This window comes from Fukomys damarensis, unplaced genomic scaffold, assembly GCF_012274545.1.
Source record: "Fukomys damarensis isolate Sample0158 unplaced genomic scaffold, DMR_v1.0_HiC HiC_scaffold_4, whole genome shotgun sequence".
NCBI lineage: Eukaryota > Metazoa > Chordata > Mammalia > Rodentia > Bathyergidae > Fukomys > Fukomys damarensis.
The window spans coordinates 39,707,413-39,721,812 of NW_022900916.1; the positions used below are offsets into that span (position 1 = coordinate 39,707,413).

The 14,400-nt window shown below is 38.0% G+C and overlaps 1 protein-coding gene across 3 annotated transcripts in view; it reads left to right on the forward strand.

Moving 5' to 3' along the window:
* The window catches only part of Grm8 (glutamate metabotropic receptor 8), a 796,352-nt gene that overhangs the window by 166,338 nt on the left and 615,614 nt on the right, over positions 1 to 14,400 (forward strand). For all 3 annotated transcript variants that reach the window (XM_010633426.3, XM_033757950.1, XM_033757948.1), the window contains exon 3: positions 433 to 649. In XM_010633426.3, the coding sequence (XP_010631728.1) occupies positions 433 to 649 (217 nt within the window). The remainder of the gene's footprint in view (positions 1 to 432; positions 650 to 14,400) is intronic.

Sequence of the window (14,400 nt, forward strand, 5' to 3'; positions counted from 1 at the left end):
TACTGAATTTATTAGTCATTGTATAGTCTTTATGTTCTAAAGCCAAAGACAATCTCAGAGGTGACCTTTTCTGATGTATGTATGTATTTTGACTTTATTTCTCTCTCATTTCTATTCTAGAACAATCACATAATGAATAAAAAAAGTAACAACACAAAGCACAAATGTTTTCCTTTGCCTTCCAAAACACTATAACATGAAGAAAAACAAAATGTTTTCTTACTATTTACAAGTATGTGTGTTGAGAGAAAATGAGCTCATGGACAATTATAAAACAGCTTCAAGTTAAATTGGTGCTTCTTAAACTGTGTGTTGGCTTTAGGCATATATGTCTAAGCTTCTGGTTAGCTGTGGCCACTTAGTCTCTTGTGACACTCTGTCATTTTACAAGATTCTCTCATAGGTTGAAATGACCTGTAATTTGCTTTTCAGATACCTCAAATTAGCTATGCATCCACAGCCCCAGAGCTAAGTGATAACACCAGGTATGACTTCTTCTCTCGAGTGGTCCCACCTGACTCCTACCAAGCACAAGCCATGGTGGACATTGTGACAGCCTTGGGATGGAATTATGTGTCGACATTGGCTTCTGAGGGAAACTATGGAGAGAGTGGTGTGGAGGCCTTCACCCAGATCTCGAGGGAGATTGGTGAGTATATGTTTATCAGATGACGGTATTTGGAAGTGAACAATTCCAAGAATTGTCTGGTATGTGTAGAATAATTAGAACTGCTACTGATGCATGACCTAGGTTGTCCACTCTAGAGGGAAGCTGAGTGCATTATAAATGATTTTATTGTTCATAGGTCTACCAAGGTGACTCTTTGGTGCTAATTTAGGAAATAGCACTCCTGACTTGAACATATTTTGAAATTCTGTGTTTTGATGAGGGAGTTTGCTGGCACATAAGGGCCACTGTAAATTTGAATAAATGACATTCTATTTGATTGTTCTAGGTGGAAGTTTACATTAGCAAATCATTAAATTAAAAAAAGGCAGTGGAATTTAACATCCAACAGTGGAGAGATTAAGATTAGTAATCATCTTAAACCCAAGAGTAGCACCCAAGACTGTGCTAAAGCAATATGCTTATTGTTATATTTGACTTTTTGCTTTGTTTATCTTACCTAAAACTCTGAAGCTTACAGGGAATGAAAGGCAAAATGTAAAAGCTTGGTTAGAAAAAAGTGCTGATGAGCTCTGTCCTGGCCTTTCTTCAAAGTGCTTATTCAAATCTCTGTAGACATCTCACCAATGTGTATGTTTACGCAGGAGGTGGTAAGTCCATTTCACTACATGGAAAAAAAAAGCAAAATAAAACAAAACAAAACCAACTGAGAGTACGTCTTACCATTGATTAGTCCATAATGTATCTCTGTGGATGAAAGGAGAGACATATTATTGTTTCCTAAGTACTATTATTCTTGTTAAGAAGTAATACATTTTTCTATAAGAGTAATGTCAATGTTGTATGGAAAGATTAAAGTGTCTATTGGTTGTTTTTCCTTACTTTTGAACTTAAAGGAAGAAATTATGTCAATCAATTTATTGTTTTACTTGGAGGCTTCAATTCAGGAATAGCAATGATTTAAAGTTATTAAAATAAGATTTTCACTTGAAAAACTTGTGAATGTCTGTGTTATGTTCTTCCATACACCATAAAACATAGGAATTTATTATGCACAATAGTTTGTGCATTAAACATTTATTCTACAGCTGTGCTGTTGCAGAAACTAGGAAAGGCTTGATCTTGTTGGACAGATTGGGCTAATTGATTTAATTGAACAACTGCTCACACCTGCTGTAAGTATCCATGAGGCCATAATCTTTGCTCTTTGGAATTTTAAATTATATCATTATTGCTATACAAATGATTCAAACTATTCAAATGAATTTTAAATTGTATTATTTTCTTGGATTAAAATCTCAAGTTTATTCTTAGAGCAAATCCCCACTCAGACAAAAACAATAGCTTCTGGAAGCAGGGTTAATGTGTTATTTAAGCAGCTGGTGTCATTTTTTCCTAGTGTGCTCACTCAACACAAGGAAAAAACTAATTAATAGACTATGTATTGGAATAACTTTTCTGCAGTGATCCTGAACATTCTTCATTGTACAGGATACATTTTGTGTGCATTAAACAGATGACTGTAAAAAGTTCAATGCACGAAATAATTCGTCAATTGTTGTGAAATCTGATAAAATGCATTGTTCTCTAATAGAATATGCTTGTATTCTTTTGATTACCCTAAGAAATACTTAGTTTTCACTTTTCTAGGGATGGGACTATACTTTGACAACACTGTAATATAAAAGGAATCGGCGGGTGCCATTTATTATTCCTGTTTCTGTCATAGTCATTAGCATGGGAGAAAATAATTTTAGTGCCTTGTGCATGCTCCTGATTAGAGCCACACATTTTTTTCTGTGTTGATCCTTTTAGTATTCTGTGACTTGATTGGCTGTCCATTCTATTTCAGTAATAACTTATCTGAGGAATGGAGGAGGGATGCATTGTGAATTAACATGCAGAATACTGAAAAGGCCAAATTAGTATCAGACTAGAGCATGCCATAGAATATATTAAATATCAAAATCATCCTTCATTTTAATGACAAAGATTTTATGTAGAACAAAACTGGTTGAAAATTAAACCTTTTACATGACAATGATATTAATGGAAATGGCAAATGGTAGCAGCTTAACCCATTCTGAAATTATCTGATGACTCTAATGAAAATTCATTAGTTCTGTGATGTTTGCTGCTTTTACTACAACATTAATGGCATCTCTGTCATGTTGTTAGTGGTGTGTTTTTAAAAGTCTTAGTATGTTGATTGAGAAAGAGACGTATAATTCATTTTTGGAGCATCTGCCTCTGGGCAAGTTCCCCCCAAACAAGGAAGGGGAGATACATGATAAAATAAAGACAAATAGGCCCCTGACATCCTTGATGCTACAGTGTCATCCCAAGGCATCTCTTGGCTATAGGCTTTTTACTGGAAAAGTCAGAAATACATATTTGAGATTAACAAATAGCATACTTTGGAAAGTAGTTTGTGTAGTGAGGCATGAAAAGCACACCTGAAAGGCATGTCATCAACACATAATTGACTATTTCAAACGAGAGGGTATTTATTTTATCTGTAACTTTTTAGACAATTCAACAAACTGTTGAGGAGTGAAGAAGCTATGAAGATCAGTACTTGACACTGTACTTAAGTAGGAGACCGGTTAAAGAACCATGGAAATATCAACCTTGGCTTCCTGTTGGGCTATGATCATAGAAATGAATGATACAGACTTGAGAGGCATTTCATGGACATTTCTCTGTCTATGGAATTAAGTAACTAATTAAATGTAGAATTTGAAGTAATAAAGAAATTAATGTTGACTTTAAAATTCTATATCTGAGAGACTAGGAGAAGGCAAGTGTCATTCACAGAAAGGAGTAAAGTAAAAAGGTTGGTTTGGAGTGGGAAGCACAAATTTGCTTATGAACACACCGAACTTTGGGTACTAGCACCCATCTCTGTAGAGAAGAACAGCATGGTGCACTGGTCTAGAGCTAACCAGGAACTGAGAGGTGGATCTGAAGCTTGTTCTCATAAAATTGATAGATGAGGAGGGAATGGTATTTGCTGTGGTAGACATGTGGTGTGAGAAGAAAAGAGGGCTGGAGAGGCTCTTGGAAAGCTTCCTTATAAAGGATGGGGACAGTGTACCTCATGCAGCAATGGAAAGTGAAGAATAGAACAGAGTTTTCTTACCCATCGGTGGATTTGTGATCCTGGAAGGGCTCTCAATCACCTTTGAAGGTTTCCATTATGTGAGGTGGTTGAATGAATTCCTTAGGAAAAATTCAAAGACTTTGAGCAATTTTTAAAAATAAAAGAACAAGAACTGTTGCCAGGGGGCATAACTAAATGTATGTGATGTGGTTGCAGAGAACCAGGTAGTGTCCTTGGGAGAGGGTATTTTAGTTTCTCAGGGCCGTCACAGCAAAATGCCACAATCTGGTTGGCTTAAAGAGTACGTATTTTTTCCTCACAGTTCTGAATGCTAGAAATCTGGAATTAAGGCATCATCAGCAGGGCTATGCTGCTTCTGAAGCCTACAGGACCTTCTGATGTTTGCCAGGAATCCCTGGAATTCTTAGCCTTGTAGAGACTGCTACACACCTGTCTCTACCATCACATGACATTGTCTAACTTCTTGTGTTTCTTCATCTTTTCTTTTTATAAGGATATGGTCATGCTGGATTAAAGACCCATCTTGCTCCAGTATGACACATCTTAACTAATTACATTTATAATGACTCTATTTTCCAAATGATCACAGTCTTTGGTCTTGAGGTTAGAATTTCAAAATACCTTTTTAGGAAACAATTCAACTCACAGCAGTGTAATCATGAAGCAATCAGGGGGATAGCTTCCAGGGACAGGGAAGGACAACAGGTTAGCAACAAGGACCAGAGAGAGGCTGCGCAGAATTTGGTTGATGGAGATGTATATAGTAAAACCGGTTCAGATGCTCCTTTTGGAATGTTTGGAATTCTGCTCTTCCAGTCTTTACTACTTTTGTGTATGGATGTAATGGATAATTCAGGGTTCAGTGCTGTAGTAGGTGGTGGAACTGTAGAGCTTAGCTGTAGCAGGCTTCAAAGTATTCCAGAGTTTTCCCAAAAGATTGCCCTAGGCACTGCTAATGTGAGTGTTTACTGGCTCCTCAGCTGCCCTGCTCTGTCACTGCAAAAGCTTCTCTTTTTATAACACCTGGAAAATTATGGGCATCAAGACAGTGTCTTCTGGCCTAATTTATTTTCATCTTTCCTTCTGTTTGCTTTTGACTTCAGGGAAGGAAATAACTTAGTTGCTGCTGGTTAAGACTTATTCATCACCCATATTGTACACCCTCACTTGTTAGGACCACAGTTCTCTATTTGTCTTGTTTTAATTATTCAGTATAATGTTTCATTGATATTGTAATAAAGGGTTTGATGATATTCTCTCATACCTTTCTATCACAAGCTATGGGACTTGTAGCTTGTGACTCAATAAATGACTTCTTCGAGTCTTTAGACAGGCTCTTTCACTCCTTTGTCTTACCTTATTATACTATTTTTAAAAGAAGATGTGATAATAAATGTTAATGCGACCACTAGCATTATAAGGGGCAAGGAAGCTAAAGCTTTATCTTTAAAGATAAGAGGAACTTGTGAAAGCATATCTTTTCATTTGGATTTGCGCAGTATGGCGACATACCTCCTTTAATCAGTCATTGTCTTTATGAATGGCTTATTGAAGATGATAGGCCTTTGAGTTGTCGTCACATGCATTACAGGGGTAGAATGGACCCAAATCTGTCAAAGCTTCTACTAAATGTGACTTTTTTTCCTAATTTGCAAGTGCTGGTAACTCCTGACTGTTGTCTGACATGTGTTGAGAATCTTAAGATCTCAGTGTGGGAAGGTACTATAGGCATGACTGAACTGGCAAATTGTTTGCAATATTAATGTAATAAACTAATTAAGTCAATTCATTCTGTATATAAAATGATGGATACATGTAAAAGCATTTGATCTGTTTTTGGTGATGGTCAAGCAAAAAAGTAAGAAAAATCTCATTCTTTATATAATTGAGAAGGGCCCACTGATCATATTTTTAAACTTAGTATGGCTTTAAAAGAAACCATTTTACTCCCCTTGAGATATAAACAAGAACCACATTTCTATTAACTGAAATGGATTCACTTTAAGATTAAAACAAAGTATTTTCAATGACAGAAAAAAAAAGAATACATAAAGAGCAGTTTTTACCCTCAGATGTTCATTGCTTTGGAAAAATGACTTCCAGCAGGCGAAAATCAATTTGACAAAAGTATTAATGTTGTAAAATACTATGAATGAAAGGAAACATTTTAATTCGATTGAAAATTTTACTTTATACTCCTACAGCTGAATTCTATTGATAACACCACATTTCAAGTTGCAAATCATATTTAATTAATATTAACACTAGGTGATTGGCAAGAATAACTTCAAAGGAAGCTGAGGAAATTGCAAATTGGAACTGCAGGTGCAGCAGTACTGCAGAAGCTTAGTCTAGAGGGATCCAAAGAAAATGTGTATGATTTTAACAATTACTGCAGAACCTGATCAAATAGAGCATCATTTCAAAGCTGTTCTTTACTCTGGCTTTTCCTAATATTTAGAGCTTAGGAACTGCCAAGTAGCAACAGCAGCTGTTAATGTGAAGTAGCAAACAGCATTCAGATAAATGCTTTAAAACCTATTATTGGAATGCTGTAATAAGTCTTCAGTAAACAATGGCTATTGAATGTTGGGGTCCCATCTTAGAGTCATAGTTCTTCAAATTTCCTTTCTTTAAACATGAGACTTCATTCATGATCCTCTCTGGGGATCAATTTTCTTGTCTGTAAGACAGGGGTCTTCTAATCGTGATCATCAAATGACATAATACTTATGAATCTTTTTAATAAACTCCAATGTGTTTTTAATATCAGGAATTACTTGTGAAAGGAATGCGAATAATACAGGCATTCTTCCCTCAAGACAAGACAAAGATGTGTATTGTTATAAGCAGGCATGAGTACCTGGTTATCAGCTATTTGAACCCAGAAGAGAGGGTTTTACTTGATTTAATTACCTTAAAACTTGGCCTTTGTGACAGTTCTGCCTAGAAGACCAGAGAGGACCATTCTGAGTGGTTTCTAACCTCTCTTGACTACTCTGCCACAGCCTCACAGCAGGTGTCTTATTTCTTGCCACCATCAGCTGTTGACTATTATCACATGACTTGATAGTTGTTTTGGCTTGAGTCTGACCAGGAATGAGATTTTAGTACAGGTTTGAGGTATCTTGTCTCACCCTTAACAATTGGCTCCTATAAGTCTCTGTGGTATCTGTATTAACATTCACTACTCTGATCATAATGCCATTTTTTCTGTGTACCTTCTCTACTCATTTTGTTTTGCTTAATAGAAGGAAGACTGAATGCCAGCAGAGTCCCTGCTTCATAACTTGTGATTCATGAGTGCCTGCTGAATGGCCTTTGCTACCAGATTTGTGGTTTTGTTGATCATGTGAATATAGAGGCTTTCTCTAGCTCTAGGAGATGAAAGTCAGAGGTACTTCCAACAATGGCTTAAATTTTGGGGGCTGATCTGTAACCTGTAAGGAAAACTTCCAGTGTGTCCATACTATTAAGCCACATATGATTTGACATTTTATTACTTGCAGTTGTCAAAGACTATAATCTATAGGTTCTTCCAAATTCTAATCTCTTAGATTAGACCACTGGGTGTGATTAAGAGCTTCTCACTAGTCAGGCTTTAATTTCAGTTTTGTTTTGTTAGTAGTGGAACCTTGGATCTTAGTTGTGTTGTATCCAGATTTCCTCATTTGTAGATGAAGAGAGCAACTATGTAGTAATTGAGAAAAATCATACATAGCAGTGAGTGGATCTGGTAAATTGTCAATTTATATTATGTTAGATGTCTGTCCTTACCAGTGGGTGGCCTAGGAATGTTTTTACTTCCCTAAGCCTATATCCAGTTTGCTCAGTGAGTAGAAGGCAGAGCTCCTAGTGTGGATTGATTATATTATTTTTTTCTTAGCATGACTAATATATTATCTAGGATAGTAGTGGCATGTAGTTAATACACTAATTAAATACTGTCAGCCTTGCCTCACTTAATCTGCCTGTTCTTCCATTTTGAACCTTTAAATATTAATTAATTCAGCCTGTATTTACAGTACCTCCACCATGTATTGGACCATATTGGTATATGTTTTGAGGATATAGAGATGAATCATGGCCTTTGTTTTTTAGCAGGTCATTGTGTATCAGAGAACACAAAGATGCAGAAAAAAGAATTACAGATTAACATATCCATTGCCATAATGGAGTCGTCATTTAGACTGTGCATTGCTCAAGGACACCAGGTCTAAGGGAGAGCATCCTTCAGTTTATGCAGTAAAGGAACTTGGTGTAAGACCATGGAGGTGGTGACTGGTGGATCCCAAGCTCAAAGTATGATATGAGTTAATTAACTTTCATAATTTTAGTGGAAACAGCTCTCTGATGAAAAAAAAATAGCACAAAAATTGAATGTAGACCATGACTCCAACTTTGTAATGTCGTGTATGTTTTTGAAATGTTTAGTGTGAGTAAAATGTAAATGGTGCTTGAAAATTCTTATTTTTTCATCTACTGATGATTACTCAGAGGACCCCACTTATAGACCATCAATGTGTGTCCTGCCTCAAAAATGTCAGCCCAAATGCCATGATTACTTCTATCTAGCATCAGTGCTGGTGGCAGCGGTTTTGAGTTTTCTCTGTTTGTGAGAGTGAGTCAGCAATGGAAGTTCATATCCAGCCTCAACCCATAAGTTATCAGGATGTGGAATGGCTTTGCCATTATGGAACTGTGCTCAGGATGGGCCCTGAGTCCTCTCTGTTGCTGTAAACTAAAAGTGTTGTCTTGCTCTTGACTTATACTCCAGATCCTTAGGGATGGATCTAGCCCTAGACTTTGGTCTCCTGGGTTTGGACAACACATCACTTACACCTTTTTCACTTCTAATTGATTGGGTAGAAGTGTCTGATCATTTTCTTGTATTCTCACATGGTTGCTAAGGTCTGACTGAATGAAGATACAAAACACAACTATGTACTGTGCCCTATTCTATGATGGGGTTCTGATTCTATCTAGCTGTTGTCTTTACATTTTTCTTGCCCATTTAATATAATTTTCATAGATAGGATGTTATGAAAAAATAATATGAACTCTCTAGAATAGCATGGTTTCAGAGGTTAGTTTCAGAGGATAGTTTAAGTCTCTGTCTGTCAGAGATTGTTGTGCAAAGGTTAAGAAAGCGCTAAGATCTGTCATATCAAAAATGTGATCCCTGTTATAAGATTTTTCCTGCTACATAACTCTTGTTGCTAACTGCATTAACTGCACTAGTTTCCTAGGGCTGCTGTAACAGATACCATAGACTGGGCAGCTTAAATAACATAAATATATTGGATCATGGACCCGAAGCCTTGAAGTCCAAAGTCAAGGTGTCAGTGGGGTTTGGGATATAAGTTAGAATTGTTACATGACCCATCTTAGTGGTATTTTTCTGGCAATCTTTGTCATTCCTGGGTGTGTGATCTCCTTGGTGTGTGTGTGTGTGTGTGTGTGTGTGTGTGTGTGTGTGTGTGCCCAAATTTCTCTCTATCTTCAAGGATACCAGTTAGTTATGTTGGATTAAAGATGCAGCCTACTCCAGTGTGACTTCATTTGATTTAATTTACCCATCCTATTTCCAAATAAGATAACATCCTGAAGAACTACAAATTAGGACTGCAACAAATGAATGGAGAGGGGGCACAGAACTCAGTCTATAACACCAACCTAGTGGTTGCTGGATTGTATTGTAATTAGAGTTGTTTGAACTGAGTCCTCATTTTTACTGATCTTTTGGGTGGACTTGGGGCTTCTGAACACCTGGTGAGCCAGTCCACTTCACATCTTGTTTTAGCCAGGTGATTCCTACACATATCAAAACTGCATACCCAAGTCATGACAAGAAATGTTTCCCCCTTGCTTGTCCCCAACGAAATCAAATTTTTTATTTTCTTTTCCAAAGAGATTTCCTAGTTAAATACATTCTGTTTGGATAACCAATACTACATGAGAGCTTTAAGGTACAATCTGTACTTTACTGTGTTGATAGAAACACATAATATAAAAACACCCTTCTGCAGAAATGAAGCAACATCAGAATCCATTTATGTCATTTGTATAGGCCTTAAAAGAGTTGGCCTGAGAATTAGGAGTGTGTTGTCCTAGTTTACTTCATAGCTTCTCAACTAAGCAGCAATTATAATTTCCTTAAAAATAAATGGCTCACAAATAATACAGTAAGGCTATAAGATGAATAGTTAATTGAAATAGGTGTCAGTGGTTTCACAGGACACTGGCAGGTCCAGTGCTCTGTGGACTCTGTTCTCCAGCATCTGCATATTTGACAGACACTGCGCTCCTTTTTTTGCTTTGTGCACTGCTACCTGACCAAAGCCCTTTCAAGATTGTCCACGGCCCCTGAGGGGATGGCTGGGGAAGAGGAGAAAGTGAACAAGTCAGCACATTTTGTTTTTTGTTAACAGCTCTGGGAAGCAGCTTGGTCAGGAAAGGAATTTCAAGTAACGATTTAAATATATTTTCTGGCAGTTGTAGCAGTGAGGAAAAGAATAACACTTCTTGTAGCAGCTCAGACACGCACACATGCTCTGAAGTAGTACGCATGCCATGTGACCCTGGAGTCACATTTGCATCATGTGTCATGGCTCGTGTGCACGTAATGGGCTATTAAGGGAAAGAAGGATGTTCAGAGTACATTGCCACTCTTGTATTTGATATCATGGAGGGCCATCACTGTGTTCTCCAAAATATTGCTTGATGTTATTGCCAGAGGGAATTCTATGTTAGATGCAACTATTCTTGAGAGCTTTTGTGACACTTCATTCAACAACTATTTGAGCCTCTACTATGCATTGGCTTGTTTGAAGGAGGGGGTATGAGATACACCTGATTCACAACCTCATGCAGTTTCCAGTCAAGCATACTGTCTTTACTTGTCTCAGATCCATCTAGTCTCATATCTCTCTGGGTTGTAGGGACTTAGTTTAAACCCATACAGAGTGAGATGCTTCAGGCTGACAGTGCATAAAAAAGGACCTCCTGTATGTGTCACAGGCACAGCTCAATCTCTTGGGTGTTCCTGAGATGCCGAAGTTCAATTACAGTGTCCATGGCACACTGGAAGAAAGAGGTACACATTTGAAGGAAAAAGTGCATGTGTGTGCATGTGTGTGTGTGCATGCATGCGTGCACAAGGCAGGATAGCCCTGTACTGAGGAAGGATGTGGGCCAACTCGCTAAGTGCAGATGTTTGGGAGCCATGCTAGCTGCAGGCAGGGTAAAGAATTTAATTCGAACTTTACGGTCCTAGTGATGACCTGAACCTTCTGCCATGTGGTGGAGATTCACACTCACCACCTCTCAACCTGCAATGCCTGTCTGCCCTCCACATTGGTTTAACACTTCCTCTTTCTTCTGTTTTTAGTTATTTCTAGGAAGCCTTCACTGATCTCCATTCCCTTCTATGCCCAGCTAAGTTTTTCTTCTTTGTGTTCTGTCCTATGAAAACTAATCCTAACTTAGATAAAGAGACATTTTATTCAGAAGAAAGATTATTTCAATAGAGAGAATGCTCCAATCTCAGACATCTTGACGGCATCACAAAAATCAAAGAGAAATGGCTTTTATTTTATGGGTTAGGTAGGGACAAGCAAAAGTTTAATTAAAACTGTTAACGGGAAGTTTGGGCATGACCAATGGGATCTGACAAGATAATTTCCTGGTGAGGTCAGCTGATTTTCGGGGGAGGCAAATAAGGTGGACACATTCCAGTTTTTGCTGCTTGCTCAGATTTAAGGAAAGCAAAAGTTCCGGGTCCTGTAGGAAGGTGAGAATCTTAACTAAAAATTCTGTCCAGACCATGTAGAAGGTGAGAAGTGGGGTGTTGTGAGCTCTTGGCCTGTTCCCATGGTATCATGCCAATATCTTACTTCCTATTCCACCTTTCCCTCTTTCTTCAGAGATGGAGATCATACCTTATTTATCTCAATATCGTGTGTAGTTACAACGTATACAAAATGGTTTAAAGAAGGTTTGTTGAATGAGTAAATAAATGGACAATAGTGGTGAGCATATCCAGGAGACATGACATCAAGAAGAAGATGGCTTGGAGAAAGGTGAATGGTGCAGGCTAGGAGTCCACAGGAAAAAATTCTGTAGCACAGTTGGGTGGATGAGCCTAAGTTCAGCATCATATCCTGCTGGTAACATTTGGGAGACATGGGCTGTGGGCCTATGGCTGGGTCTGCAACAGGAAGGTGTATGGGAAGGAGTGATAGTGGGGAAACCAGATTTTAGGGTCAGACTTAAGTCTGAAACAGAAGTAGCTTAAGTAGATGACAAGTTCAACATCCAGATTGCTAAAATTGATTCTGAGCACTAGAACCAGATGGAGGATCTATAGTTCTGGTAGAAAAAAAGCTGAGTTAAGGATCAGAGCTCTGCTGTGTCTGACAAATAGGGTGGATGCAAAACTCAGGAAAAAGATTGGTCTGTTGAGCATATTAATTCTCTTTCAAATGGCTTTGAATATTTCAGGTGTATACATTTTTCTTACTAAGAAAGAAACAAATGAACATTTATGGTTCATTTCAAAGACACACAGTAAACCAGTGTGGCTAGAGGGTGGCAAGGACAGCAGCATGTGAGATGAGCAGTCAAGACCTCGTCTGTCCTCAGTTGGCTAGGTAGGCCACGGCTGGAAGTGTGGATTTCGTCACGCGATGGGAACCCTTTCAGGGAGTTTGGAAATCGACACAGTATGCTTGACCCTTTAAGAAGATCATGTAGAGAAACTAGATTGCAGGGATATGGAAGCAGAAGATAACTTGGAAATTTATTGCAGGTCCAAGCAAGGGCTGAGGTTGGATGGGATTAGAATGGACACCATGAAGGAAGTGTGTGAGTTGGCCTTGGAACAAGTATCAGCGAGGTCCCAGGCTTGGAGGGCTGAGGTCATTCGGTGCTAGGAAGATGTAAACCCTTGAAGTAAAACTGCCTTAAGGCAGCTTGGTCAATAGCAGGGCAGGTCCTTGAATCTTCATAGTGAGTTGGGTATATCCAGGATGATTGTATGGATGACTCCCCTGAATGGATGACTCAGGGGTATGACATTGGTTAAAGTGTTTCCTGGCAAAATTTTACTCTAACTGGTATTTTAGTGAAAAAGAGCTAAAAGTTAAATGCCCCAGGATTTTGTTTCTTTTCTTTTCTTTTTTTTTTTAAGTAAAGTCCATTTAGAGATCTTTATTGCTATTTTTCCTAAGTATCAGGAGGACCTAGAATTTAGGGTGTTCTTAATAGTTCTAAACATTTTCCTCTTAACTCATATTTCTTGCTGCTCTTTTTTACTTTCTCATGTTACTACTTCATTTAAAGACTCATTAATCATTATGCAGTTTCCTGGACATTTTTGTGCTCTTATAAAACAGAGGTGATTCTAGAAACACTTTTTGGTCCACACAGTTGAAGATCACAGGAATGGGTTATTTGAAACTTTTCCTTCTAGAAATTAGGCTTAGTGCATATTTAAAGTGTGTAGAATTGTGATTTGTCCTAATTACTTTTGATTTATAAATTTCAACACAGACCATATTCTATTAAATGTGAATTATTTCTGGGGCAGAGTTCTGATAAAGCCTCAGTAAAAGATGGAGACTTCTATGTTTCTCCCTTTCTCTATTCATTTGACCCCAAACCTAAGGTTCTTGAAAGGAGAGCGAACTAATGTTTATTAGTGCTTGCTTTATGTGTACCATCTAGTTATTTGCTGTGAGGCAGATTTTATCCTCATTTTACAGATAGAAAAACCAAAGTTAAAAACAGTGTATAACTCTACAAGATGGTAGAGTTAGTAAGTTGTAGTATAGAATACAAAGGTCAGACCCTGTCTCCAATGTGCATGTTCTTTTTTTCTTCTTTTTACTGAGTTTATTGGTGCAGTCTAGGTCTACAATACAGTTACATTCACATTCCTGTACCTTCACATGACGGTCCTTGGTTCTCATTTTTTCCCCTTGTCCCTACCCTCCCTTCACCCCCTCCACTCCTCCCCACTTATAAACTCTTTATTTCCATTTTTTCATTTTCTCATATTTTTTCTTTTCCCTTATGTCCTTCCCCTACCCTTCCCACTTTCCCTACACCTTTGGCCCTTTTCTTCCTATTTCACACTCTTAATTATCCCATTGGGATCTTGTGTACTATTATAGTTTTTCACACCAGAGAAACTATTCGGTATTTACACGTGTGACTTATTTATTTCACTTAAGAGTATATCCTCAATATGTATCCATGTGGTGGGAAGATGGCTCCAACAGTTGTAGGCTTGATTGTTGCTAGTTTAGCACCTGTATTGGTTTCCTAGAGGTTCCTTAACAAATTGCCATACTCTAGATGACCACAGAAATTTATTCTTCCACAATTAGGGAGTCATATGTTTGAAATCAAGGTATTGGGAGGGCTGGCTCCTTATAGAGGCTCTGAGGGAAAAAATTATTCCATGCCTCTCTCCTAGCTTTTGGTAGCTGCCAAAAATTCTTGGCCTTACTTGGCTTGTAGCTGTATAACTGATCTCTGCTTCCATTGTTACATCACTTTTCTTCCTGTGAATTTGTATCTTCCTCTTTTATGTCCTTTATAAGGACATAAGGACGTTCGTCTTTGGGGCTACCTCCTAAGTTTT